The following is a 19,232-nucleotide window of genomic DNA, read 5'->3' on the forward strand; positions in this document are numbered from 1 at the left end:
AACAGCCAGCTTCCCGAAGCACTGGGCGCCTTTCCGGCGTTTGAAGAGTTAATACGACGAGCGGCTGATGTTTGCTCATGTTGTCATCCATAAAAAATGCGCGTTTGGTGCCAGGAACGGCCTAATACGATTAGTTTTAGTCATTTTTACATTGTTCTACGCTTTTAGTAGGCTCAGGGTTATTGTTGCAGCGCTCGCCCGTCTCTTTCATCACAATAAATGTAGCTTTATCTCATTATTTAGCTCTCTATATACCGGATTGGCTCGGATATAGGCCGCCCCGTATATAGGCCGCCCCCTAAAACTTTGGTGCTTTTTTAAAGAAAAGGGTTTTTTCTTTAAAAAAGCACCAAAAAAACATGCTGCCACTCCCCCCCCCCCCCCCCCCCCGAATTACCAGAGCAAACTCCCGGGTGTCTTGCGTGGCCGGCGGGGGACATCTACGCAATACGCGTATACAACTTCCGGTGCCGGCACTCGGCGGATGTGCCGGCACCGGAAGTTGTATACGCGTATTGCGTAGATGTCCCCCGCCGGCCCCGCAAGACACCCGGGAGTCTCCTCTGGTAAGTCTTGGGGGCAGAGGTAAAACGCATCGTGCGGACGGTCACCGGCTGCGGCGATGCGGGTAAACAACCTCCGCAGCCGGTGACCATCCGCGCGATGCGCTTAGACAACCTCCCGTGCCGACAGGGGAGGCTGTCTGAGGGTATCGGGGAGTAGGATGCGGGTCCCCTGCACCGCTGCGGGGGATCTGTATCCTAACCCCGCTGCCTGCCTGGCGACCCGGAAATGCACGTCCCGGGCGTCGGGCGCTAGACCCCGAATATAGGCCGCACCCCCACTTTAAAGACTTAAAGTGGGGGGAAAAAGTGCGGCCTATATTCGGGCCAATACGGTATATATATAATATCTATATATCCCAGCACCGGGCTGCCAAAAAGCTATATCCCGTAATTGTTTTATTTCGGCTTTATGATGGCCGCGCACGAAGTCGGGATGTTTGAGAAGAGGGCTTGGTCACTTGGCCGCTCTCTGTAGAGATCACGGCCGCTGTCGGTTCCTGATGGAGCCGGTCAAGTTCTTCCACCCCAAACTCTTCCCAACCGTGTCTTTATGGAACTGCCTACAGGTCAAAGAGCAGTTCAAAGGACCCCCAAAACGTCACCCTTCCCCTACGGCTAAATTCTAAAGCCGGTCGGTCTGAGTGGGTCTGGAGAAAGCTCTTTGCAGCGTCTCCTGGGGGACCTTTTTATTCGTGGAGACGGTAACCTCCACGGATTGGCGCCGGTAATTAAACAGCGAGTGCATTAAGCGCGTCAGGGGTTATTTCCCTTCCGATTGGGTTTCGGAGGCTTTCGGTGTCGGATATGAGCGCCGGTAGCCGACGGCCGTCATTATCTGGAGCGTTGAAGTGGATTAACGGCAGGCTTGGTAATACCTCCTTAATGAGCTCTGACATTACACGCGGGTGCTCTGAGAAGGAGGACGCGGGGCGGCGGGTTATGTAAGACTCACACGACACCGGGTTACGTTTTCTATAGGGTGACGCTCGTTACCGTTTGCACGATTTAGGGTACCGGCCGCCATCTTCCTCCGTAGCCGTTTGCCACCGGAAGAGGTTGCAGTTAAGCGCCTTAGGAAGGACCTGGGCAATTTTTTTTTCTCTGCCGTTCTTGTCGTTCTGCTCTAAAACAAACAAAAAAAAAATATACAAATTTAGAATTCTGTAAAAAGAGCCATTTGTACTAAACTTATGTTGTTTTTTTTCTTTCTTTTCTGTAGGAAATGACCTAGAGGCCTTACAGTTATACCGCGTGGATTCCGAGCACCGTCCGGGGCGAGAGCAAAATCTATAACAGACAACAGCGACAAATATATAATATATATATATATATATATATATAACGGAAGCCGCGTTCGCTTCCGCCGCCGTGTGACGTTACTAACTACCTCAAGAAGCAGAGAGGAACGGGAGCGCGTCTCCGATTTACCGACACTCCGCGCGGAAAGCAGTATTAAGGGCACTTAAACCGTCCGCGGGCCGGATCTGCCAGAAAATATTTGCTGAAATATTAGCATTTTCCCCCATTTTTTCCTCCCCTTTGTTCAGTCTTTGTTCTGCGACTACCAGCTGTTGATCAGTGGTGGTTTTTTTGTGATTGAGGATTCTGGAGATCCCCTTGTAGGATTATACAAATTTTTTTTTCCTGCCCCCCCCCCCCCCCTTAATTTTTCTTTTTAAACACGCCGGGCAGCCGACAGCGTAGGTTTTCCGTCGGTGCCGGAGAGACGTAAACAGAAGTAACTTTCCGAGCGGAAGGCACGTGCGCGGCGTTGCAGACGCTTCAGCTGGCTGGGGTTGCGCATGTTGTGAGCTGCAGCGGGGCTGCGCCGAGTTCGACAAACTGCACACTCAGCACATTCACTGCCTTTCTCTCCGCTGATACAGATCACCCAGCGTTTGCTTTGTGGAAATGCCTTTTACAAAACCTACAATGTATGTTGTCCTCCTCTGTTATCTGACCTAGCCGGGCCACCCCGAAGGTATTTCCGAAGCCCCGTCGGTGGGTTTATAGAGCGCCCGCGGCTTGGAGGACACATATGTATTGCTGCAGCGCGCAGGAAAGTAAAATGGACTACAAGAGGCGGTTTTTGCTTGGCGGGTCCAAGCAGAAGGTGCAGCAACACCAGCATTACCAGATGCCGGAGCTCAGCCGGACACTGAGCGCACCTTTGGCCTCCTCCACGGCGGCGGCATCGTCTCTGCTCTCCTCGGCCAACGCCGGCGGCTGCGCCCCCCACACCACCCCCATCGCGGACATTCAGCAGGGCATCTCCAAGTACCTGGACGCCCTCAACGTCTTCTGCCGAGCCAGCACTTTTCTCACGGACCTTTTCAGCGGCGTTTTCCGCAACTCGCACTACTCCAAGGCAGCTATGCAACTGAAAGACGTGCAGGACCATGTCATGGAGGCCACCAGCAGACTCACGGCAGCAATAAAACCGGAGATCGCAAAAATGTTGATGGAGCTGAGCGCCGGGGCGGCCAACTTCAAAGACCAGAACGAGTTCAGCTTGCAGGACATTGAGGTCAGTCGCGGTTTTGCTTATTAGAAACTGATTAGCGGCCTTCATCTCTTAGCGCGTCGGGTGAAGCTGGGGCCCCGCTGGCCCTTAGTGAATAGACGCTCCTGACGGCTCCGCGATGAACGCGTGCGGGCAGAAGCAGTCCGGGGGCCGGTGATTTAGGGAAGGCTTATTGAGAAATATATGTTTGGAATGGAATTATTATACAGTTGCGTCCCTGTAACCCCTGCCCACCCGCAGCACTGAAACGTTCGGCGTCAGAGAACGAGGAATATCGATCCCAAACATGAAGAATAGAGCCTGATAGAGCGTCACGTGCTCTGCGTCATGTTTGATGTTGGACGGATTATACCGTCTCCAAATGTATTCCGTGGCTGAGTAATCTCCCCCACCTGCGGCAAGCGTGTTGCACGGGGAAGCTGACCCTCTGATCTGCATTTAGTTAACCTGGGCTTCAGGCTTTTGTTTAGCGTAGTTGCAAATATATATACTTTATAAGAAGGATAACCAGAATAACAAACCCTGGAGTTTTAAAGCTACCATAGTGTGTCTGGGAGTTGGGTTTAGGATTTGGATCTTAATGCATGCAATATGAGATATAGTACGGGATTGACTTTTTTCTCCCCGATTGCCATACAGTGAGCTCGCTCCACGACTTCGGTGACAGTCAGGGCATTCTTTATACATGGTGGGTGTTTTTTGTCCTCAAGTCATGATCTGGTGCATTGCAGGCTGTGTAGGAGTTTGAAACATACAGCTTGCAGCCCCGTGTATGAATTATATTTAGTCGTTGGGAGCTCTGGATGTCTCCGGTATACGCGGCCCAGGGGCCCTTCTGTGTTTTATGATATGTCATTTATACGTTTGCGCTTCCAGTAAGTAGCAGTTAAGTGATTTTTATATTTTTCTTTTCGTGGCCCGTGTTACTTATGACTGCTTTGAACTTTTCATAAACTTTTCCTTCAAACTTAGAAGAAATATATATATATATGGAAAAATGTCTCCCTTTGCTATTTAAAATAACTATATATATATATACAGCAAAGTGTTTTACAGGGCAATGGGAATATAACACATTTTAGTATACAGGACAGATATTTCCGTTGTATTGTTTGTGTGTGTGTGTGTGTGTGTATATATATATATATATATATATATATATATATATATATATATATATATATATATATATATATATATATATATATATATATATATATATATATATATATATATAATAATTTATATTTTTATGGCTTCAAAAATCTCCAACGCTATTGTTGCCCACTGCAGATATTGCTGCATATTTTTGGATGCCTTTGGGGTCCATGTAGAGATCCATTTGGTTGCTGCCCTGCATTCTACACGGTGTCTGTATATCTATAGCACACAAATAAGATATATATATATTTTACGAGAATATCCAGAGGAATCTTAGATGAGATTTTCTGCGAATGGGATCTGGGAAGACCCCTCCGCGTGCATGCACACAAAGCACTGCCATTGATTGGTTTCTTCAAACCGTTACTCCTAACGGTGGGATTTAGCCCCCCCTGTGTTGCTCCGCTTTACCCCTCTGTGTTAGTTTTGGCATGTCGGGCTCCGCAGATCTCGGATGACGGGGCCGTGTTATATTATTCGGCGTGATGGGTCGGTGTTTGCTGAGTTAGCTGGTATGAGAATTTGTCACCCAACTGGCGGAAAAGAATGAATGGACTGACATGTAGGGGGCATCGTCACCATTAACATCTGTCTCATGGTGACCCGTTCTTACTCCTGTGTGACATTTGGGGTCACTTGTAACAACTGGAATAAAGTTACGCGGGTGTGATTTTCCACCTTTTTGTGCCGTGATGTCATGTTTTTGTGCCGTGACGTCATGTTTTTTTGGTTGATGGTCTTGTCCTCCGCAGGTGCTCGGCCGCTGCTTCCTGACGGTGATGCAGGTTCACTTCCAGTTCTTGTCTCAAGCTTTGCAGAAGGTTCAGCCCGTGGCACATTCGTGCTTCGCCGAAGCGATCGCGCAGGAACGAAGGAACGTCCCCGGAGCGTCCGACGTGAGCCCCACCAGAGAGCACGAGGGGGCAGTGCGGTCATGGAGAGGAGCTGCCGAGGTGAGCTTGGTTTTTAATGTTCTCTGTGTATCTCTCCCCCGAGGGTCCGCTGTCTGCCGCTGGCCCCCGAGGGTCCTCTGTCTGCCGCTGGCCCCCGAGGGTCCTCTGTCTGCCGCTGGCCCCCGAGGGTCCGCTGTCTGCCGCTGGCCCCCGAGGGTCCGCTGTCTGCCGCTGGCCCCCGAGGGTCCGCTGTCTGTGGGATGTTCATGGCGTGGCAGTGCTTGCTCTGGGTTGGGCAAAGTGGGTACCAGGAGCCACACCGCCCCTTCTAATGCGGGAAATCGCAGGGCAGTTACTTTAAGAACAGCCACGTAGTGTAGGTGGGGAGTCTCTATGGAGAGGGTAGTTGCTCTGGTATCAGTTCCTGCATTACTTTACTGATTATTTTGGGTCCGTTTTCCGTTAAAGCGAGATTTCACAGCGGTCCTAATAAACATCCGGCCCGTCTTGGTCGGGGGTAGACGGGACGTGTAAACAGTTGCTCCGCCGCAGAGCACTTTGCCTTCTGTTTCAACACAAACAGATGTATTCCTGCCTCTAATGCGTGATTGGAATCTGCCAGCCGCTCCTGGCTTTCATCGAGACCCGAGCCTCTAATTCCCAAACCGTCCTCATTCTGTGCGTCTTTTTTTAACTGTAAAAATAATGTTACATTATATATTACATTGTATCTGTTATACATGTTTCCTGAATGATGTCCTAGCGGCAGTGAGTCCTAGATGAACATCCACCGGATCAAAACCCTTGAATCGGATTATTTTAGGGTTTATTTGGTTTGCTGCTTTATATTTTGAGCCTTTGGATCTGCTGGGTCATCGTTGAGTGATTATTTGAGTGATTATGGGCGTATTGGTGTCAGCGGTCGGATCGTTTTTGTTGCGCAGTCTTGGGAGCTTTAATTGTTGAATTCATGCAGATCATTCCTTTACCCATAAAGGGTTAATTAGGGCCGGTTTGTACAGCCCTCGCACACGCGTGCGTCCCGATGCAGCGTGACATGTGACTGCCCGGGCATGTGATTGTGTTTGCAGCAGTCATCGCAGATACACTAGCTATCCTCCTCCAAGCCGTTTAGGAAGTCGTACCCTCCCTCCGCCCCCCCCCCCTCTCTGCCCCCTCTGATTACATCATATGTTTACTTCTTCCCAGCCTCAATGGACAGCGAGAGCGTGAGTATCTGGCTGCCAGGCGTGTCTCGCGTGCCCTCGGGTGTCACTCCTCCCGTGTCTTGGGAAGCGCACCTGATCCTTGCGAGAGATTTTCTCCCACAAGACGGGCGCTGCTGTCGCAGGAGCTCCTTCTAAACGCCGCGTCAGAACAACGCCACGTCCTATGTATTCTCAATCTGTAGGACCTGATCGCTCCTTAACTCTCTTCAGCATTCTTTAATGTAGTACTCCGAAGCGTAGCGTCTCATTAAACCCCAAAGTTTACTAATTCATAGCAAAACCCTAAAATATACCAGCGCCTAATTACAGAACCCCTTCTCTTTATTGTTTTCTCTGTGAAAATCTCTGGGGCGTTTTGAAGCTCGCTAGTTCCGGTTAGCTTAATTCGCATTTTTTCCTTATATGTTTTCCACCAACCCATCGGCCACCTGTCTTCGTGCGTCCTCCTTTCTTCTCTTTCCCCTCCGAACTCTCTGTATTATGAATCCTCCACAACTTTAGAGTATTCAGTACGGAACTCAATGAGCCGCATCTCCTACCCGGTGGGACTGTACCGTTTCTATAAGCAGCAGGTTCGTTGTGATCAAGGATCTCGGCTTACGAGTATTTGTATAAATCTTTTGTCCCGGCGGTCATGTGATCTCATAACGGTACATGAATATAAAATCTAGCTGGCCGTGAACATAAATACAATGTAACCTTTGTTGTTAAGTTGTTACGGTTTGGAACATTGTTTCAAATGCTTGACAGTTCTTGTACCGAAAGCTTTTTGGACACAACCCTGATTTCCCTCTGAAATAATACGCGATAATTACATCATTTCCGACGGGAAAAGACACAAAGTCTGCCGTTTTCCACCATGCTTATTGATTTGACTTTTTTTTTTTTAACCATTTCAGGCCACCAGCCGGCTCAGAGAGAGAGGGGTGGACGGCTGTCTGGCGGGGATCGAAGTGCAGCAGCTGTTCTGTTCCCAAACGTTGGCGATTCCTGAGCATCATCTGAAGGAGCTGAACATGAAGATCGACAACACGCTGCAGGTCGGACTTCTCCTTTAGACCCGGCCGTCGTGTTGTGGATGCCGCCGCGTGTGTTCTTGTTGTCGTTAACCCATTACTACTTGATGCTTTTTTTACAGGCTTATAAGATTGCTCTGGAAAGCTTAGGTCACTGTGAATATTCGATGAAAGCCGGCTTCCACCTCAACCCCAAGGCTATAGAAGAAAGTTTGAAGGTAGATAGAGAAATATATATCTATGTACAGCTTTTTAAAGTCTATAATATAATGTTTGGAATTCAGACAAGGCTCTTACAGCTTGTAGAGCCGGATTGTTTGAGCGGTGAGTAACAGCGGGGGTACTTAGGTGGCGTTGACGAGGACAACCTGCACCTACCTCCTTCATCACCGTCAATGCTGGTCATCGCAAAGCCAAATCATTGGTGCGGGTTTTGTTTATCTCGTTTGTATGATTTCTGGCAATTTTGGTTCTTTAAGACCAAGTATCGTCCTCCGGCTAAATAAATGGGGCGTTGGTTAATGATGACGCCTGTGAATATGGTGTTTGATAAGGCATCACAATTCTGTACCGTCAGGGCTGCTGTAGCGAAGCAGAAGCACAACAAGCAGGAAGGAGGCAGACACCACCTCAGCCGATCCAGTGCGAGCTTCCAACCGTGCCTGTCCAGATTGGCCCTCACTTCCTAAAAGGAACCTCGTTCAACGAGTCGACGGCAGAAAATTTAAAGCTGAAAACGGTATCCCCTTTATAGTCCGATTTTTGCTTTACTCTGCATGCTTTAAAGAAAGCGACCCGCTGACTTGCCCCTCGCTCGTCTGTTTCAGCACACGATGCTGCAGCTGATAAAAGACGCGGACGGCCACAACGGGGTCACGGACAGAGACGAGACCGCGGTGACGGAAGTTCTCAATCAAGTGTGTCCTTCTACCTGGCGGGGGGCTTGTAAAACTGCAGTGCAGTTACTGTTTGGCCAGGCTGGACTGGTAAGCGATGGAGCCGACGGGGACATCATGCTGAAGTTATTAAAGATTCCCTAATATTTAGATTTGGCGGAATATTCGGCCGGATAGATTATTTCGGAACATTTTGTCCACTTTGTTCAGCCATTACAGCTTCGTCATGAGCCTGTACAGAGGACATAATATAGCGTCGGTCCTGCCAGGTCTTTGTTGGGCAATAGTTACACATGTAGGCTATGTTTGGGCTATTTATAAGCTGTAACGTGTAAGAACCCCACTAATTGGTGCGCTAGGAAAAATCCCACGTATGTTGTGACCCAGGGTAAGGGAAAAGCCCTCTCTCCGCCACCCATAAAGCTCCAGACGTTTCCTGCTCACTCCCTCTGAGGCGTGTTGCGACTCGCAGGGCGATGATGGAAAGAACGACTGGTAAAATGTTAATAAACGCACGTGGCTCGCGTCCTCTTCACCCATAAAACCAGACTCTGTGTTCTTCTGCGCTACGCGGAGACAATGATATCTGCTCTCTGCTTTCCGCTCGTTCCCTTTTGAAGCGGCGGGGGTTCCTGGCAGATATGACGTCTCGCTGACGGGAGCAGCTTTCCTCCTTCACTCATCTCTCTGTAACAGAGGAAGCACCTGTCTGACAACCGTCCTCTCCCACATGGCCGGGAAACGGGTGTTTTCTCATCGTTTGTTTCCCCTCCATCGCCCACTAGGCTGGGAGCGCCAGATTAACTTTTGGATTCCGTGCATGAGGTCACAGGCGTCTAACTTAACACTTTCGCTGTTTCAGTGAACATTTCAGATAACCTTACAATCCTAAAAAAAAGTTCTACTACTGGATCTTACGAGATCAGTACGTACGTTTTAAGATTTTAAGTACGTAGTTAATGGCATCCAAACTTTCTCTGGCTTTCATTAAATTACTTTAACGTTCCAGATAGCGGCTTTGTAGTGTCGGGAGACTGGAATGGTCCCCGGGATGGATCTCCTGCTAAGAATTGGACTTCCAACACTTTATCGTACGGTGTCTTGCTCAGAGGTCATCCAAGAAGGATAGTCCATCAGCATGCTTTTGAAGAACAGTGACCTAAATGCCCCCCGGTTTTTATGTATTCATCTGTCGGCGGCAGCGTTTCCTTCATGCTCAGACATTGTATCTGAATACACATACATTCGTCGTTGTTGTTAACGTTCCGTATCCTCATCCAGACCACTTCATTTTGGTTAACCAGTCAATGTAGTTGATTCCTGCGCTCGTGCCAAAGTATCGGTTATAACCACCATGCGGTTGGATCAGGGCTCCAAACAGAAGCTTGGGAGCTGCGCAGATGGGAAGGAATTGGCTTTGCTTTTATAGAGAACATAGTAATATAGGATTTGATAGCAAATCTGCCCCGTTCGGCCCCGTTCTAGTTTGCTCACGCTCGTTTTTCCTCGTTGTAGATTCAGGAGCCGTATGCCTGTCCCACGTATGTTTAAATCCCCTCTCGGGGCTGTCTGTCCGAAGTAAAATGCTTATTTTGTCTGCTCTGTAACCAGGTGGTGGTCGATACGGCGCAGATTGAGAACAAGGAAGCGTACGCACCGCAGATCAGCGTGGAAGGTTCCAGGATCGTCGTGCAAGTCCCATCTACTTGGTACAAAATCTGTTTAGGATTATGAATGATCGATTATTTCCCACCAGAACCTTTTACGCAACTCCCGTTACGTTTAGCCGATTGTTTTCATTCAACGCTCCAGCTGTGTTCATGAATTTGCCTTTATATCCCTGCTGAATGTCGTCGTTTCCTCCAGGTGTCTGAAGGAAGACCCTGCGACCATGTCTCTGCTGCAAAGAAGCCTTGACCCCGAGAAAACGCTGGGGCTGGTTGACGTTTTGTACACCGCCGTGTTTGATATAACGCGGTGGAAGGAGGGTAGGTGAGTATCATCGCTTTTACGTCCTACGGACGTCCTCTTGTGTAGGAAGCTACGCTGCCTGACTTTTCAAGGTCCCTGTTCATGTCACAAGAGATTTCGTATACCGCTGGTCACGTAGGGACATACGGTCATCCTGTGGTTTTTTTTTTTTTTTTGTTTTACAAACCAGTGTATTTTTTGCTTCGCAGGGAACAGGCGTTGCCTATTATTCAGATACAGTTACAGAGGGAAATCTCGGAGTTCGGAAATCAGACGGATCTCCCGCACGGGAACTGCAGCAAATCGGCAGGAGGACTGCAGAAGACCTTCTCCAAACTGACCTCCCGCTTCACCAAGAAAGCTTCATGTAGCGGGAGCTATTCTGTCCCTCACACGCCTTCCAAACACGTCTTAACCACTAACCACTCAGAGGAGAAGACGAAAGGACCCGGTAACGCAGACTCCAAGTTGCAGAGCATCCTGACCATCGGAACATTCCCCAGATCGATGGACACGACCCACTCAAACCAGAGCACAAACTCCCAGTTGGTAAACGGGCTTCTGACCGACCGTAGGGACGATTTCTTTAAAGGAGACGATCCAAAGGATGAGAAAGGAATGAATTTGCCCACCGATCAGGAGATGCAGGATGTCATAGACTTCTTGTCGGGATTTAACATGGGAAAATCCCAACAGACATCACCTGTGGTCAAGAGAAGGAACTCCGCTACGTCCTCTGGGGCAGCCGAGCAGAAGCAAGGGACTGTGAAACCGCAGTCGCAAATGGTGTCGCATGCGTCGCTGCACGCTGCCGCACAGGGGCTGCTGCAACAGCAACAACCTCCGCAACCGCTGCAGCTGTCGCAGAAACAGCAGGTGCCGTATTATCAGCATCTCTTCCAGCCAATGGGACAGCAGCAGCAGCAGCCTCCGCAGCAGCAACAGCCGCCTCCGCAGCAGCACGCTCCCGGGAAGTGGCTGAACAGCCCCGCGCAGCAGTCCTCGCAGGCGGTGGGGAGCGGGCTGTCGCTTGGTCAGATGAGCCAGTGGAGCAGCCAGGGCGTCTCGGATCTAAGTCCCGACCTGTACAGCTTGGGTCTTGTCAGCAGCTTCATGGACAATATGATGTCTGAGATGCTGGGGCAGAAACCGCAAGGACCCCGGAATAACACATGGCCGAACCGCGACCAAAGCGAGGGGGTGTTCGGGATGCTCGGAGACATCCTTCCTTTTGATCCTGCAGGTGACTGTCCGATTTTCAGTTTGGTTCTGCTTCGCTGGTATAATTTCAGGGGAACAAACAGTATTTATAATATGACACATTTAATCAACTAAACCTAACTCTATCGTAATAACCCCCTGTCTAGCAAAGTATCGCCAGTCTCCGGACTCTGTTCCATTTTGGATAGACCACACTTTTGCTCTCACTTTTAACGAGCTGTTTTTACAGCATGAAGATAGCTATTTACTTATGTTCTAATCATTCAAAGCAAACAGCGCGTGAAAACAGCCATGTTTGATGGCTGAAAGTCTAAAAGATATGAGAGGTCACGGTCATACTCGTCCGGTTTTAGAGGGGTTTGCGTAACATAGTCGGGAAAGTGCCGGACTTTATCCCATAAATACCGTTATTACCGGACGGCTTTTGGTCTACTTGTTGTGTCTTATTCAGAGGTAAAGCTTAAAAGGTTATTCATGCGCATAACCGCAGTACGAGTAACAGAATGAATGTGCAACTGACGTGGGATTTCTGTCTTTGTTTTCTTGCCCCCCTCCCCACATCTCTAGTGGGGTCTGATCCTGAGTTTGCCCGCTACGTGGCTGGGGTCAATCAAGCTATGCAACAGAAAAGACAAGCACAGCATGTTCGACGTCCAGGCAACACGCGCAGCAACTGGCCTCATCCCGACGACGCTCACAGAACGTGGCCCTTTCCAGAGTATTTCATGGAAGGGTGAGACCACTACTTACATAGCAAACGTCATTTATTCCAACCCCGTCGGAGTGTTTGCTTATCGCTCTGACTCCCAGTCAGTCGGGCCATCTCTACTTAATGTATCGTCCGAGTCTGACCGTTCTGGTTTTGTCAGACCTTTTGAGTGTAGGGACTGTAAGAAGCGCTGGCGGAATTGTCGGCGCCATAGAAATAAAACGATAATAATGAATGACGATGTCTTGTCTTCCAGGGATGTTCTAAACAGTAACTGGTCAGGTACTCAGGGAGACTCTGCCAGCTCGAGCGACGAGGCCTCCTCCGCTAACGGAGACAGCTTGTTCTCTATGTTCTCAGGGCCGGACCTTGTGGCTGCTGTCAAACAGAGAAGGTGAGTGGAAGAATCATTTTACGTATATTTCTCTTTGCCCTATTTTGGCGTTCTCATACCCGGCACCCTGTACAAGTCTGCTGGCGTAGTTCCCTACCACGGCCATCCAGAAAATTGACTAGGTGTCCGGCTACTTGCTTGGACTGTCCCTGTACACAGTTCTCAAATCTGAAGTGCATCTTGTCCACGTTGCGTAGAATGAAATGGATGAAAGAGTGTGCCTTGGCCATCTCTTAGCTTGTTCATTCATTTCTTCTGACAGAAAACACAGTAGCGGTGAACAAGACACAAGCACGCTGCCGTCGCCCCCTCTGCTTTCTACAGTAGACGATCTCAATCAGGTGAGAGTCTGACATAAGCAATATGGACCTTACGTTGTGTATTGTGTGTGAATGTGTGTGTGTGTGTATATATAATTTATTTTATTTGGAGATTGGGATTAAATAATTTGAAACTGCAAATTACGATTGGCTATCGAAGCTACTGTATAGAAATAGTTGGGATCATGAGGTTATGAATGAGGACCTGACAAAGAACTTTATGTCCTGCCTCAGGAGAACAAAACCAAAACGTGGCCGCCAAAAGCACCATGGCAGCACTCATCCCCTCTCACCAACACACTGCCCGGCCAGAGCTCGTCTCTGTACCAGATGAGTAACCCTGTGAGCCAGTGGAACGACACAATGCAAATCCTACCGTCCCCAGTTTGGTCGACGGCCGGCGACTGCGCGCCTCCTGCGGGGATCTCCTCCACCTTTGCCTACACGCAACAGCAGCAGCAGCAGCAACAATCGCAGCAGTCAAACAAGGGCTTTAAATCCTTCCCGATGAAACACGAGCGCAGACCCTCATACCTGCATCCCTTCTGACCGGCGGCGGATCCTTCTAGAAAAGTGCGCCGTTTCATCTAAAGAGAGGGGGGAAAAAAAGAAAGCGAAAAAGTTTTTCCTTTGGCTCGTTTGTCGGTAACGTGATGGTTGGGGTGATTTTTATTTTGGTTGTGATGCTATTCGAGTAAGAAACCAGGTCAGTGGTAACTCTGCATCCTTTATACGAGTGAGACTTTCATTATAGTTTTGGCGTTGAGGTTTCGAGTGGATCGCCCTACATATTGTATACGTCGTTTTTTGTTTGTTTTCGGTTTATATTTTCCAAAAATGTGCATTTCCAGCTGCAAATGGATCTCATTTGTGCTCAGCAAGACTCGTTATTCCTGAACTTGTTGAGGAACGTGCGGTCCGTCGGCTTGAGTTGGCAATTGAACTGCAGTCTTCTGGATAATGGGAATTGTTGTCGGAGAAGACTGCAGTTTGCATGACCCCACACGCGCTGGGTCTGGCTGATTCTGACGGCTTAGCGGTCTGTCCCGCGGGACTCTATACATTTATACAGATATACGTGCATTGCCGGGTGCAGTGATACGTTAAGCCCCTATATTGCATCTCTTTTTGGCAGGGAGCGCACCGTGCGGTGTAAGGATAATACATTTATGGCCGCAATTTATTGGAAGGCAGGTCACCAACTGCTGGGTTTGTTGGGTATACAAGAAAAGGGTTGGACGTTATATTAATGATATTGGTGGAAGAGATCTAAAAAAACACAGTAATTTGGGAGTGATTTAAGTTTAAAAGTAGTCGTATTGCTATAGTAACCAGTGGAATTTTACGGTTTATTGGACTGTTCCAGTGGTTGCCATGGCAATAGGACCACGTTGCATCAAAAAAAATATGTTTTTTGCATTGACAAACTCTGGAATGCCAGATGATGTATTTGTAGCACTGTTTAGTTTTAGTCCCTTTTTAAAAGTTGCATAGAATGGCACTTCTGGAACCCGAGGACGAGGGGCACATATAAAGCATTAGAAGAGCCTTTCCAAAGGGCACATGTCCGCTAAGTCTCGCTTTCTGCGAGTGTCTCGGTAGCGTTCCTGTGACAAGCACGGGGAGGCATGTTCTTTATGTATTTCTTGTGGAATGGGGAAAAAAAAAATGCAACCGTAACAAATAAAGCCTCTCGTGTCTTGTACTAAAACTTAATTTCTTATGAAATGTGCGATGCAGAGTTTAACGCCAACCCGGTAAGCATTCCTGCTCACGTTCTATATTCAGTACCTCCCGTGTGGGTTTAGAGGGGGGGTAAGGTCACCTAACCCTCCTTTTTTGTGACTCTTTTTAACTCATTTTGATAACTTTGATATTGTTCTATACGGCCAAAGGCATTATGCACACGCACCTCCTGCCGCATATACCTGGGGAGAGCCAAAGGCTTCCGGTCTTTAAAAAAATAAAAATAATTTTTTATATATATATATATATATATATATATATATATATATATATAATATGTGTACTTTAAGAGTAAACATGGAAAACGTGAGCTGGCTCAGACATAGTTAAATTAAAAAGTAGCAACTAGATAATAAAAATTATATTTTTAATGTAAAAATTAAAAAAAATTAACCTGAGCATAATGTCACTTAGATGGTATGCGCTATACCAGCTGGTTCACATAGAGTAGGAATATTCTTCCAACCCAAGTGGCTTGCAGGACATTTAAATGGTGCTGAAGAATTAACCGGACCCTAATCTGCAGGGTGGGCAAAAGCCTTAGACCCCCGCCTCTGGGGTAATTAGGGTCGGATATATATGTACAGACAAACCCCCCCTTGTATCCTAAATTGAAGCTACAAAATATTCTTTATATAGTTTCTACGTATTTAAAACGTCATTTCATCTTTTACAAAGAAAACTTTAACCGTTCAAAAAAAAAATAAAAAAATAAAATAGAGAATCCCATATTTTCTAGTATGAAAAAGTATCGACAGTATTAATCTTATTTTTGTATTTTTTCTTAAATCGTTCGATCACGGATATTACGTTGACTCATTCCTCGGAGTAACACTGTTTTCCTAAATGCCAGGCGAGTTGCGTTTCTTCGGTGAAAACGGTGAAGCGCATTTTTGTTTTTTTTATGTCTTATTTTATTCTTTTCTTAAAGACGTAAATGTTTATCTAATTATACCAAATATATACATAACACTAAACTATTTAAAGAAAAAAAAAAAAATCCATAACGGGAGCGTTTAAAGCCCACTTTTGTGTTTCCATTTTAGTTACTGGGTTCGCGCGTCGGCCTGGAACGTTTTTTTTTATTTTTTTTTTATTTTTGAGCTGTGTGAAAAAGCCACGATGCCTCTTATTTATATATAAACGAGTCCTCATCCTTATACATGTTTACAAAAAACTTTCTTTTTTTGCTGTATATAGACCTTTCAAGTGATGTGCTTTGGCGGTGTGTTGCCTTTTTGTTTGTAAGTGGTCAGATAAACAAATATTCTGTACTATTTCTTTTGATCTGCTATAAAAAAAAAGTTAATATAGTGATGATTTTAAGATTAACCAATGGTTTTCTTTTAGGCTCCAGCGGTTACAGACAGAACTCGAGTCCCGAAATCATTACTAACTTTTCCCACTACCCTTTGCACTTATCGTTCCATATTTTATCAGAGAGAGAAAAAAAAAAAAGTCTTATGATTGGATAGACTTCTATATTTCTACTAAAACCGATGTCGCAAAGTGCCAACAATGTTAAAGCAGGTTCAATATATATGTATATATATATATCTTTTTTTTTTTGTTTGTTTTTTTTACTGGTATTTTGGAGTCTTCTAAATTAAACAAAGTGGAAACTAAAACCTGAAAGCTTTTTTGTATACATTGATGTTTTGACCAGGCGGGTGCTACTATGTTTCCAGCTTCCGCATGCTGTGACACTGGTTATAGACCGTTTAGCGGTGGGGGGGGGGGGGTCGGGTGTGTGTGTGTGAGACGATGCCCTCCAAGCTGCTAAAGGGGGTTATGAAATCTCACCCTCCGATTTTACCGGGTAACAGACGCTGCTGTGTGAGCATCTCCCTCACTTGCAAAGGGTTTTGGGTAATTTGCAAACACAAACTGGAACTGTACATCTGTATTTTACTTCGAAAGCATCTGTAAGTAAAAGAATTTGCTTTATTAAAGAAATTTAATTTGTGTGATTTCCTTTCCCCTGTAAGGGTTAAAACTTGCCTGAGAGGGGTAAAGATACATGGAATCTATACTGCATGGAATACCACCAGATAGAAATCTGAGCGTTCCCTGGGCTGCAGAGAAGTAACGTCAACGATATTCATGGACAAGACCTGCCACGATTGACCCGGGGTCATGTTTAATTAACCATGTAACATGCATAAGCTTATGCTTACTTTAGCTTTAAACCAGACCTATCAGCTGATCACCCCTTTTGGATGACCAGTTCAAAGGTGACATTCTTTATAGGAAGAGAGAAGAAAAAAAACAAACAAAAACCCACTTATTCGGTCAAGCAAATCTTTTGTTGGTCGCTGAACACGCGATATCTAAACTCCTTAACACAGGCTTTATTTTCAGGAATTGTATAATACCTCTAAACAAACAAAAGTAAAATACTTAACAGTGACTTCATCACAGAGAACAAGAGGATAAAAGGAGGCCCGCGGGACGCGCGTTTAGATCTGATGTGAAGTTGGCACCATCTGCTGGCCAGAGCAGCCTCTAATCTCTCAGAACAGAAGCGAGAACGGCGCCATCAAATGAAAGATCTAAAAGAAGAAAAAAAAGTCACTGTAGCTAGATGGGGCTAAAGACAGTTGTAACTCCATCCTACAACACACACACACACACACACACACACACACACACACACACACACAGTAAACCAGGACGTTTCTAGCTGTAATAATTGCACAAGGGTTTCCTAAAGATCCATTAACCACTTAAGCGTGGATTAGTGAACACAATATGCCACTGGAATACAAGAGTGATGGGAGTGATGAACAGCTTCCAGCAACATTAACATAGTCTGTGCTGGATTTCCGATATAGGGCAAAATTTGCTTCCAAAAACCAGAACATTTCTAATTGACCCCCAAACTTTTTAACGGCAGCGAATGAATGCGACTCACCTCGATCAGGGGCAGCGGTTTGATGCATGTCTGCTCAGGTCGTTGGTTTTGAAGCAGTAACAGAACCAGAATCTGCCAGCGTAGCCAAATAAATGAGATTTCTGTGCAATATTTGCTGGTACCTGATACAAGAAACAAAATGGGCAATTAAGATCAACTGCAGCTGATTCATCACCTGAAGTCAGTGTCTGTACTGCTAGAAACAGGCATGGATTACTTCTCTAGGTCATCAAAAAAGTTAAATATCTGAATTATAATACAAGGAGTATCACCCGATCCCATGTGTTACATATTACATGCTATATATTACACAGGTATATCCCGCAAAGCTTTATATCACTCACTGGAAGCATTCTGTAGCTCTGCCCGTGTTCTGATATTCAACGATGCATTTGATGAGCTGGTCGTTTTCCTCCAACAGCTGTTAATACAATTAAGTCATAATTAACACCGGTGGCATTCATCATTATTGAGACCCACCCTCTCAATACCCGAATCCGCATTCACCCCGCATCGTCTGCCATCTCAGTACCCGAATCCGCATTCACCCCGCATCATCTGCCCCCTCAGTACCCGAATCCGCATTCACCCCGCATCATCTGCCATCTCAGTACCCGAATCCGCATTCACCCCGCATCATCTGCCCCCTCAGTACCCGAATCCGCATTCACCCCGCATCATCTGCCCCCTCAGTACCCGAATCCGCATTCACCCCGCATCATCTGCCCCCTCAGTACCCGAATCCGCATTCACCCCGCATCATCTGCCATCTCAGTACCCGAATCCGCATTCACCCCGCATCGCCTGCCCCCTCAGTACCAGAATCCGCATTCACCCCGCATCATCTGCCCCCTCAGTACCCGAATCCGCATTCACCCCGCATCATCTGCCATCTCAGTACCCGAATCCGCATTCACCCCGCATCATCTGCCCCCTCAGTACCCGAATCCGCATTCACCCCGCATCATCTGCCCCCTCAGTACCAGAATCCGCATTCACCCCGCATCATCTGCCCCCTCAGTACCCGAATCCGCATTCACCCCGCATCGTCTGCCATCTCAGTACCCGAATCCGCATTCACCCCGCATCGTCTGCCATCTCAGTACCCGAATCCGCATTCACCCCGCATCATCTGCCATCTCAGTACCCGAATCCGCATTCACCCCGCATCATCTGCCCCCTCAGTACCGAATCCGCATTCACCCCGCACCGTCTGCCATCTCAGTACCGAATCCGCATTCACCCCGCATCATCTGCCATCTCAGTACCCGAATCCGCATTCACCCCGCATCATCTGCCCCCTCAGTACCCGAATCCGCATTCACCCCGCATCGTCTGCCATCTCAGTACCGAATCCGCATTCACCCCGCATCATCTGCCCCTTCAGTACCGAATCCGCATTCACCCCGCATCGTCTGCCATGTCAGTACCCGAATCCGCATTCACCCCGCATCGTCTGCCATCTCAGTACCCGAATCCGCATTCAGCCCGCATCGTCTGCCATCTCAGTACCCGAATCCGCATTCACCCCGCATCGTCTGCCATCTCAGTACCCGAATCCGCATTCACCCCCCATCTATTTCTGTCCGCAAGCCTCTCTCACCCTCTGGATTGTCTCTTCGTTTGTAGGCGTTCTCCCCCGCAGCCTCTCCGGCACGAACACCACCGACAT

The 19,232-nt window shown here is 47.3% G+C and overlaps 2 protein-coding genes across 2 annotated transcripts; one reads left to right on the plus strand and one right to left on the minus strand.

Moving 5' to 3' along the window:
• Window positions 1-2,604: 2,604 nt before the first annotated feature.
• On the plus strand, window positions 2,605-13,449 carry LOC149299285 (granule associated Rac and RHOG effector protein 1-like). The gene is made up of 13 exons (XM_089486522.1): window positions 2,605-3,093; window positions 5,004-5,204; window positions 7,273-7,413; window positions 7,512-7,607; window positions 7,967-8,128; window positions 8,217-8,375; window positions 9,897-9,994; window positions 10,152-10,277; window positions 10,466-11,499; window positions 12,045-12,210; window positions 12,443-12,580; window positions 12,843-12,921; window positions 13,135-13,449. Exons 1-13 carry the CDS (start codon window positions 2,605-2,607, stop codon window positions 13,447-13,449), a joined length of 3,204 nt encoding a protein of 1,067 aa, XP_089342648.1.
• Window positions 13,450-17,594: 4,145 nt separating this feature from the next.
• Window positions 17,595-19,232, minus strand: LOC149299286 (SS18-like protein 2). The gene is made up of 3 exons (XM_089486320.1): window positions 19,164-19,232; window positions 17,905-17,981; window positions 17,595-17,682 (listed from the first exon to the last, which is right to left on the minus strand). Exons 1-3 carry the CDS (start codon window positions 19,230-19,232, stop codon window positions 17,595-17,597), a joined length of 234 nt encoding a protein of 77 aa, XP_089342446.1.

Source organism: Sceloporus occidentalis, unplaced genomic scaffold, assembly GCF_023333645.1.
Source record: "Sceloporus occidentalis isolate IW3139 unplaced genomic scaffold, rSceOcc1.0.p SCAF_29, whole genome shotgun sequence".
Taxonomy (NCBI): domain Eukaryota; kingdom Metazoa; phylum Chordata; class Lepidosauria; order Squamata; family Phrynosomatidae; genus Sceloporus; species Sceloporus occidentalis.